Source organism: Ictalurus punctatus, chromosome 6 (assembly GCF_001660625.3).
Source record: "Ictalurus punctatus breed USDA103 chromosome 6, Coco_2.0, whole genome shotgun sequence".
Taxonomy (NCBI): Eukaryota; Metazoa; Chordata; class Actinopteri; order Siluriformes; family Ictaluridae; genus Ictalurus; species Ictalurus punctatus.
The window spans coordinates 22,326,832-22,337,768 of NC_030421.2; the positions used below are offsets into that span (position 1 = coordinate 22,326,832).

Sequence of the window (10,937 nt, forward strand, 5' to 3'; positions counted from 1 at the left end):
TTGACCTTTTCAGCATCTTTTTTTCAGTTTTGCTGTGTTTCTCTTTGTTAGCTGCTTGGAGTTTTTTTATGTACTGTTTGAGCAGCACTCCCTCTTACCATTACACGCTAAACTGTTTTATTACATTTACTGGTCATAGAAGCAGACACTAAATCATAGATCATCTCTATTTTAAAAAACACACTGCAGAGATTTGTTCAAATTACAACTTAGTTCACGTGATAAAACATGTGGAAATACAAAGCATCCCTTATATGTAGTTTATACTAAATGTGACAGGGCTGAGCTTCTTTTATCATTGACATATATTGTATTTTCTGTGCCACGGAAAAGATGTCATCCTCTGCATGATGCACTGAATCACAAATGCATTGATCTTCCGATCTCTCCATGGAAGACACTTATTTGTAAACAAGCCAACACCCACTCAGCTGCTGAATTCAGTTTGATCAGTTTTTTTTTTTTTTTAACAATTAATCTATACCATAACTTTGATTTTCTCTGTCTCTCTCTGTATATAACATGTACTGTATGATGTGCATTCCTCCTTTTAGTTATTCAGGTTAAGGTTAGAGTAGGGTGTAGGTGTACGCTTGGATTGGGAGGGGGAGGGGGGAATAATGGGGGAGAGAGAGCCTGACAGTCTACAGTGCCCTCCACTAATGTCGGCACCCTTGGTAAATATGAGCAAAGAAGGCTGTAAAAAATTGTCTTTATTGATTAACCTTTTGATCTTTTGTTAAAAAAAATATAAATAAATAAATAAATAAATAAATAAATAAATAAATATATATATATATATATATATATATATATATATATATATATATATATATCAAACAATTCTAAACACAACACAGGTTTATCAAAAAATATAAAAAATAATAATAAATAATAATATATGTGTGTGTGTGTGTGTGTGTGTGTGTGTGTATGTATATGTTAAATATAGGTGTGCAACAATTATTGCAATTATTGTCAATACTTTGTGCTACCTCCCTTTGCCAAGATAGGAGCTCCGAGTCTTCTCCAATAATGCCATTTTTACAGCCAGCCAACAACAGAACACTTAAAAAGCTTATGAAGCTGAGACATTATTCTTATCACTATAGCTACTCCAGCTTGAAGAACATGGAGGATTGTGTGCAGCTCACTCAGCTACGCTAATAGCGCAGAGTCAGTCACTAATCGTGGGTAGGGCCTGTTCCAATGTGAGCTCACATTGGACAGAAAACAAAAGCAACTAATTTTGAGACAATGTTTATGATTTATGGGGAATATATAAAAAAAAAAATGAGTGGGTGGATTTTCCCCATTGGACCACTGCTGACTCACATATATGTTCAAACATCATGTAAAAGTGAATTATGATTAATAGATTTCCTTTAAGCTTTCTGGCAGAGGCAGTCAGGTTTTTACTTAATATCTATTAATATTTGATAGTCCATGATGTCATGTATCCTAACAAAATATCCAGGTCCTCTGGCAGAAAAACAGCTCCAAAACATTAAAGAGCCACCACCATATTTAACCATGGACATGAGGTACTTTTCTATATGGCTACTTCTCTGTGTGCGCCAAAACCACCTCTGGTGTTTATTGCCAAAAAGCTCTATTTTGGTTTCATCTGACTATAGAACCCGATCCCATTTGAAGTTCTAATAGTGTCTGGCAAACTGAAGATGCTTGAGTTTGGTTTTGGATGAGAGAGGTTTTTTCTCGAAACCCTTCCAAACAACTTGTGGTGATGTAGGTGACTTTGGTCTTACCTATTGTTATGAATGACTAAGGGAATTTGCCCTATCTGTTACCTCATATTTATACCCCTGTGAAACCTAGTCACCCAGGTGAACTAAACCATTTTAAATAACAATGGGAATATACTTCAAATTGATTTTTCTCATATAACTTAATAGGGGTGCAAATAATTGTTGCACACCTATATTTAACAAAGATTCTTTTTTGATAAAATTGTTGTGTTTGCAATTGTTCAATATCCATGAGACCAGAGTATTTTTGTGAATTCTTTGAACAAAATATCAAAAGGTTAAATAATAAAGGCAATTTTGCACAGCCTTCTTTGCTCATATTTACCAAGCGTGCCAATATGTGGAGGGCACTGTATATCAGACTAAGTAAAGCCATATTTCTCGCATACTGGTCGATCTGAAATTACATCCGCTTGTCCAATCCCACATCCATATGCGTGTACCCGAACCGAGTGCACATCAGGGGGACTCGTGCGCGTCTCCGTCTTTGCTTTGCGCGCTCACAGACAGTGCCTGAAAAGACGCTTCACTGAACATCTCCTGCTCTAAAGGACTACACGAACATGTGAGTATTCCTGTGAGTCGTTTCTCTGATGACAGCGGTTTCAAATATGAATAAATTTAGGCTCCGGGTTATCGAGTTGACAGAGCGTAAACAGGAACACCAGAGTGCATTGTAATTATTTAGATAAAAAGCTTTAGGAGTTGAATTAGGCTACTTCTATTTCTACCGCCTGCAGTTTTACACGCAATTTGGTTTTCACTTTTTATTTATTTATTTGTTTGTTTATTTATTTAGAAATGCAGCGTCCTTTTATGTTTAGTGCGCATGGCACACACAAACGTTTAAAATATATTGATATTATATATGTTGTGATATAGTTTGCGATTGATATCATATGTTATTAAATAATAACAGTTATGAAGTCCTATACGTATCTAATGTCTTAACAGGTGATTGGGAACATTTTGAACTGTACTAGGGGGATCGGAGAGTGTGTTGGTCATTCACTGAGTTGCCAGTTTATAAAATAAACATGAATAATTGTCAGGGAATTTCCTGTGGTTATCCAGACGCACTGATGGCTGGACCTCTGAGTGCATGTTGATAGAGGGATGAAGATGCACCGGGGTATGTTAGTGTATAAAGGACACACTCATAACCATAATACACTAACACATTCCTAAGCTTAACTGACTGATAGACATCAGCAAGCACCTAACCTGGTACGTGTGCTGGTATGTGATGGCTTTAGGTGTGTGTTGGTGTGTGATGGCTATTGGAGTTGGTGTGCAGCAGTTAAAGGAGCATATCTCTGTGTGTGTGTGTGTGTGTGTGTGTGTGTGTGTGTGCACGCGTGTTGGTGTGTGTGTACCTGTATGAGTGTGTTGGTGTGTGTGATGGCTATTGAAGTTGGTGTGTGGTGGTTATAAGACCATGGTTGTTGGTGTGGGTGATATAGGAACTTGGTGTGTGTGATGGTTATACAGTGTAGGAGCTTGTTGGTGTATGATGGTTATGTAGGAGCTTGATGGTGTGTGTGATGGTTATATAGGAGCTTGATGGTGTGTGTGATGGTTATATAGGAGCTTGATGGTGTGTGTGATGGTTATATAGGAGCTTGATGGAGTCTGTGATGGTTATATAGGAGCTTGATGGTGTGTGTGATGGTTATATAGGAGCTTGTTGGTGTGTGTGATGGTTATATAGGAGCTTGTTGGTGGGTGTGATGGTTATATAGGAGCTTGATGGTGTGTGTGTGATGGTTATATAGGAGCTTGTTGGTGTGTGTGATGGTTACATAGGAGCTTGTTGGTGTGTGTGTGTGTGTGTGTAATGGTTATATAGGAGCTTGTTGGTGTGTGTTATGGCTATAGGAGTGTGTTGGTGTCTGATGGTTATACTGTAGGAGCATGTAGGCATGAATGGGAAACAACAACTTATACAGGAACACAAAATTCTCAGTGTATTTGAAAAAGAAAATTGTGATAGCCAACCTACTTAAAGAACACCAGTGATATGTCTTGATATAGCTAAATGCAAAATACTCAAATTCACAGGTTGAACTAGATGACGTCAATGTGGAGTGAAATTAACCGCTAGCCATAACAAATGTTTCATGTCCCACCTCCTTTCCATTTCAGTGAATCTTATAAAATTTTTCTGATCACCTGATGTTGATGTGTGATGGTTATAGAAGTGTGTGTGTGTGTGTGTGTGTGTGTGTGTGTGTGTGTGTGTGTGTGTGTGTGTGATGGTTATAGGAGTGTGTTGGTCTATTATAATCACAGGCATTACATGGAATCACACATGGAGCAATGCTTTAGATATAAAATGTATTTTTTTTCCAACCATTAGCATTCGCAATTCTACTAAAAACAAAAACATATCTCTCATAATACACAAAATGAAACAAAATAAAATGCTGCAGACATGAAAAGCTTAATTAGGGTTTGTACATTTCTCATGTGTTTGCACTTGAGTTATAAAAAATATGAAAACCAAATTAAATATGTTAATCAAGTCAACCTAATTAAACACATCTCCATAATAAATAAGATCCATTCTGCTGGAACAAATCAAAGATTATCACAGTTGGGCAAACTGAACAGGAGTTATTACATCTAAATGATTATATATCTATAATAATTTGCAATTATATCATTATTAGAACATGTGTCTATAAAGTGACAATTTTTAAATACTTGTTGCTTATATACTTTAATCTAGTATCTTTTTGTCTGTATGCAAATTGTTTTCCAACTAAATTATTTGTGTATTATTAATAACAGCTTATCTCTTCATCAATTCAAATGTTTTGCCTCTGTCATTTCCAGGTATTGCATTGCACTTGCATGCATATAAGTATTGTATGTCAGACAGCAAGTAGCGTGTGTGATATAGCATAAGACAACTAAGATAACTATTCTAGAACTGTTTTTTAGTTCGAAGAGTGGATTTTACTCTTTTTTTAATATTTATTTATTTTTTACTATTTTATCCTTCATATCAGGTAATTATTGTGTATGATCTTATGACCTTGCTATTTTATATCTGAGGTTTTAGTGAGCAGTATAGTGAGTGAACAATACTATACTATTTGTGTATTTAATAGTAGTATGTATGAGGATAAATAATTAATGTAGATGTAAAAGCAGTAGTTCTGGATCATACTGTATGATCCACATAAGTAAAATGACTGCAGATGAGTTCTACATCAGTGCATCATGCAAAAATAAGGTAGCCCTTATACTGTACAGTGATAGACAGTGATGTTGAATAACTTAAAGTATTGTTTGTAACCCTAAGAAATGACAAAACATCATAAGGCATGGATAACATGAGTACATGCATATGAGCATTAGTCTAATTGATTATAAGCCTTAAATTAATGAAACACCTTAATGACAATATCTTGTGAATAGTGATATCTTATTGTGACAGGATGATAACAGTGGTAGGTAGAGTGAGTTTTGATATCAACAGGAGAGAAATACAATACCTCCTGCCTGTTTTGTATCACTTTGGGGGAAAATTTTCATTTTCATTGTAAGATCATTGTAACATTATTCTTGCAGAATGTGTTTTATGTGGAATGCATATTACTTCAGAAAAAGATACTGACAATGCAAAACTGCAACAATACTGGCATTTGTTATCAGAAGTAATAACATATTCTGGCAAGTAAACTGTTTTAATATCATCAGAAAGCATAAAGATAACTGACTTTAAAAAGTAAATCTGTTTTCCTCTATAACTGTCTAAAACTGCTGCCTGTTTTTCTCCCACCTCAGACATTAACCTCAGCCATTATTTACACTATAATAGCGCTATTCAATCACACTGAATCCCAAATCCTCCTAAAAGCAGTTAGGCAATTAGAGCACTGGCCATTTTTTTTATTAATGGAATTCACCATCAAGATCGTCATCAGCATGAGAGAGTGAACCGAATGTGTACTATAAACATTGCCTATCCTAATTGACTGGCAGATGAGATGTGCACAGTGTGATTAAAACAGCCCTCCTATATGGGTTTCCCTTTCAATGTCTTGTGTAAAACTTATCAGAATATGTCCGAGAATATGACATAGCCAAACAGTATTTCCCTTTGTTTTTTAGTTAGGCGTGAGTTTCCATTAATTTATTCTTTATTGCTCCATTTTCAAAACTCTTAATTTCTGGCCTGAATGGTAGTGTGAAAAAGACAAGGTGTGCTAGCTGAGCCCTGCAGGGGTCATTTAGGTATGGGAAGGGGAAGGTGAGGGAAGGTGATTTGAGCTGTTTCAGTGGTATTCTGGTATTCTGGGGAAGATGTGTATAGTGCTGGCTCTGTGAAGTGGTTTTGCGTTCATATACTGATCCAGTATCTCTACCTGCTATCATTACTAAAGAAATTAGTGCCCTTCAATCATTCATACTTCATCACCACTGAGCTGGAATGCGTGTGCTGATGTTAGTGTTTTGCTACCTGTTGTTGTGCGGTAGCCATTGCCGCTGAGATAAACTTGTCTGTTCATTGTACTGTTAGACTGTTGATGATGAGGCAGTTCCCTGGTCTAATGTAAGGCCGGATATGCTTGAGCACCTCCTGACATGGGAAAGGGATGAGACAATAGGCTTCATACCTACCACTGTAAGTATTATTTTTAGAGACTGGTGATAAAGCCAACCAAGAAAATGGACAAGGGTCATTCTATCATCTCTGAAAAGGACTGTGCTATAGGAGGGGGTGTCCGGGTTCCTGCAGGGAGCTGCAAAGATGACTTGCCTTGGGCATATACTGTCCAGAAGCTGACATATTTCTGCACAGCAGTGATTAAATTGGGACAAAAGCAAGGCGAGAAGAGTTTCTGGGATCCAGGGTGTGCCCATAGGATTAGTCAACATAGTGAAGGGCCACCTTCAACCAGTGTCTCCAACATCCAGGTCTAGCTTGATGGCAAGGGGCTCACGGTTGCCTAAGTTGCAGTTTTCTTAAGACAGAGTCAGTTTGTAATTGAGTGTAGTTTAACTGTTCTCTGGACAATCAAGTCAGTACAATCCTGATTCCCACCTCAGAGGCATGCACATATGAATATAACAGGTTTACATGACATAGGATGGAAATAGCATGTTTCTGGATGGAAGTGACCTATTCAATAATGAAAATGCTTTTAGTGTGCATTTAAACAGTTTTTCCATAAGTCGTGGAAATGAGTCATTGATGGCAGTACTCAGGGGAGGTGGAGCACTGGATATGCATTGATGTGAATATTGTGCACGGTAGTGTGTATATATATACTGCTGTTGTCTTTCTGGTCATGATAGGAATAAGAGTTAAAAAGAGCATATTAATGTCTGTTGAAAATGACCTCTTATCATTAGTCTGCCACTGGGTTTGTTTTAATATAGTTTTTAGGTGTAAACACATCAGCATGAGAGTAAATCTTTTTTATTTTAATAAGCACTTTAGAGTTTAATTTAACAAATACAGCAATAAGTGCATGAAGAATGCTTAATGAAAATAACGTGTTATTAATTATTTAACATTCATTATTAACCAGTATTTAAACTTGGATGTTTTACATTATTATTTAATTATATTTTACTCATTCAATCAAACACTATATGCTTAAAGTTCATAGCCAGGTGTCATGGTTGTGAATCAGCCAATAAAAAGGTTATTACCTTTTTAGCCCCACCCACACGACCCCCAAATATAAACACAATATTATGATTCAGTTTCAATTAAAATGAGCTTCACCATAAAGCTATTCCTTAAACCATGCCTTCTCAATGTTATTCATAAATACCTGTAACATGATAAGAATTACTTCTAAATATATATTACTGTGACCTGAAAAGAAGTTGCTTTAATTAACCTCACCAGAAATTAATGGGCAGATCTTGGCATTTTTCCTTGGTGTTAATATAATCCTAATTAAAGCATAAGCTTTTGTGGCTTTTTTCGTTGTTGTAATTGTCTGACTTATTTTAGAACAGTGAGTGACTTAAAGATAGCTTTCAGGGATTTCTCCGCATTAATATTTCCAATTCATCAACTAAATTTGCAGTTCTTCACAAGAATCAATTTAATATGTCAAAGTGTACTTCACTTACAACAGTATGCCTTTATTATCTCTTGCCAAGAGTTAATATGAAAAGAACATCAGACTGAAGGTTATGTATTCAGCAAAACCTAATTCATTTCTTTTGACAATGAGTTATTTTTATTTTAAGCATATGTGGTGAATGAACTTATTTAAGCTGATCTATTACTGGGAAATTGGCTTGAAATAATAAAAAAAAGTCATTTTATATTTCATTCAGTAAGTGCCTTTTCCATTCCAAAGATAAAACCATCACTATGACAACTATGCCCATAAAACCAGTAAGGTACATAAATGTGTGTTATGGGTTTCTGAGCTTGGTTTTTGCTTTACCCTCTTGTCATTTGGCCCAATCTCTCTTAAAGCAGCACTCACATTAATATTTTGGATGTTCCAGCCCAAGTACGCAATACTATGAATGCTATTCTGAAAAAGTTTCCTTCTGTACACTAAGTTCACAGTTTATTATGTACACCACTCTACACCACTTAACACTTAGCTTTTGGCTCGAATGGGCTAAAACAGCTCAAGACCATGTAAGGTGCTGATGTCAGTGAAGAACAAAGAAATGTGTTTGCACTGGGCAAAGAAGCATTAAAACTGAACCCATTACTGAGTGGGAAAATGGTGTGGTCAGTACTAATACTATATACTGTCATGCTGTTGAAGACCAAAGAAGGCGCCATATGCTATAAGACAGGTGTACATAATAAACTGCCAACTTAGTGTACAGAAGGAAACTTTTTCAGAATAGCATTCATAGTATTGTGTACTTGAGCTGGAACATCCGAAATATGAATGTGAGTGCTGCTTTTAGAGAGATAGAGCTAAATGGCAAGAGGGTAAAGGTGGAAGTGTCAGAAGAAAAACTAAGCTCAGAAACCCGTAACACACATTTCTGTACCTCTACTGGTTTTATGGGCATAGTTGTCATAGTGATGGTTTTATCTTTGGGATGGAAAAGGCACTTACTGAATGAAATACTAAATTACTTTTTATTTTTTTATTTTATTAAGCCAATTTCCCAGTAATAGATTAGCTTAAGATCATCTTAAATAAGTTTGTATTTTAAGGTTATATTCTAATGTTGAATTAAATTTATTTTGTCGCATTGTGGCCTGGTTTTAGCGTAATTCAACATTCTACTCTGACCACTGTGATCCATAAGCTGTTTTGTTCACAGGATTGACAAGTGTTTTTTTTTTTTTGATTGTTTGTTTCTTTATGTTTTACCACTCATGAAATGGTTGCCAGTCAACCATCCAGGAATACTACCAACTATAATAATATGTTCAAAATCACCAAGTTCATTCCATCATTCAATTTAGTGATGCTAAAAATGCTGGTCTACTAATTTTTTAAAGTATAACATATTTAATCATATTTAATGCTTACCATGAGTGTAAGTACAGTCAATCTGAAAGTGTTTACATAATGACGTACTGTATGACCAGCAAAATCAGTGTGATATATTATGTGGTATATCACAACCATACTATATATTCTTCTTGTTGTTGTGTTTTTTTTGTTTGGTTTATTTATTTATTTATTTATTTATTTATTTTTAAATGCAGGATCACTATGACCTCCAGTTCAATATTTGGCCTCAATGACAAAAGTTTTCTGCTTTCTCCCTATTTGATCCCAGGCATGGATCCAAACAGCACAGATGGGGCTAAGTCTGCAGACGGACTTGGTAGAAGTCCTGCAGGCATGATCCTTCTCTCTCTCACTCTGTCTGTGCTGGCTATACTAACTACAGCAATCAACTCCTTAGTCATCACTGCCATCATTGTCACTCGAAAACTTCACCACCCTGCCAACTACCTTATCTGCTCTCTGGCTGTGACGGACCTGCTGGTGGCTATCCTGGTCATGCCCTTCAGCATCGTCTACATTGTGAAGGAGACATGGGTCATGGGTGAGGTGATGTGCACCATCTGGCTTAGCGTTGACATTACCTGCTGCACATGCTCCATTTTGCACTTGGCGGCTATTGCTGTGGATCGTTATCGCGCTATAACGGATGCTGTGGAATACTCCAGGAAGAGGACATCTCTAAGGGCTGCTGTCACGATTAGTGTCGTCTGGCTCCTGTCCATTCTCATTTCCCTACCGCCGATGCTCTGGGGACACCACAAAAAAGAAGAGCAGGAGAACGAATGCCTTATAAAGCATGAAAACATTGCTTTCACCCTTTACTGCACATTTGGGGCCTTCTACATCCCACTTATACTCATCCTTATCCTTTACTACAAAATATACAAAGCAGCTAAAATTATTTACCACAAAAGAAGGCCCAGCCCCATGAACAAGCTTGAGATAAATGGACACAAGATCCCTATGTGCCCAGAACGAGAACAGCAGAGTCTTGATGCACTCGCCTTACCAGAGAAGTCAATGTCAGAACCCTCTACTGAGGGCGACAGGGGACGTTTCTCTTCAGCAAGCCCAAATTTTCAGCCTCACAGTGAGAGGTCCATTAAAAGACAACGGATTTCAGGGGCACGTGAAAGAAAGGCAGCCATGACCCTTGGGCTTATTCTTGGGGCATTTGTCATCTGTTGGCTGCCATTCTTCATTCAGGAAGTGATTATTAACATATGCATCAGCTGCATCCCCTCCAATGAAATAACTACATTTCTGACCTGGCTAGGGTACCTTAACTCACTAATCAACCCACTCATTTATACCATCTTCAATGAGGACTTCAAGAAAGCCTTTCATAAATTGATCAAATGTCGGAATGAGCTCTGATACAGAAAATGGCATATCATTGCTTTCACAGAAAACATTAAATATTGATGTGACATTTTGAAAATTTGAGAGAACATGAAGATTTCTGTAATGCAGGTGAATATGTAAAACTGATTTTGTTTACATACTTCTAGTTAATCTGTAAACATATATACACTGCTCATCAAAAGAGACCTTGCTTTTTTGACCTTAAATGATTCCAAACAAACTAAAACTGTGCAGGAGAAATTTGTAGAGGCAGTGCTGTTTGGAAGTCACTCAACCTTCACCCAAGATGTTTTGGGATGAGTCAGTTTGAAAGGCAGTTTGCGAGACAGCG

The 10,937-nt window shown here is 36.8% G+C and overlaps 1 protein-coding gene across 1 annotated transcript; it reads left to right on the forward strand.

The window, feature by feature from the left end:
* Positions 1–2,113: 2,113 nt before the first annotated feature.
* htr1fa (5-hydroxytryptamine (serotonin) receptor 1Fa) lies at positions 2,114–10,901 on the forward strand. Its single transcript, XM_017470621.3, has 2 exons — positions 2,114–2,334; positions 9,510–10,901. Exon 2 carries the CDS (start codon positions 9,512–9,514, stop codon positions 10,616–10,618), a length of 1,107 nt encoding a protein of 368 aa, XP_017326110.1. The 5' UTR covers positions 2,114–2,334; positions 9,510–9,511; the 3' UTR covers positions 10,619–10,901.
* The last annotated feature ends 36 nt before the right edge of the window (positions 10,902–10,937 follow it).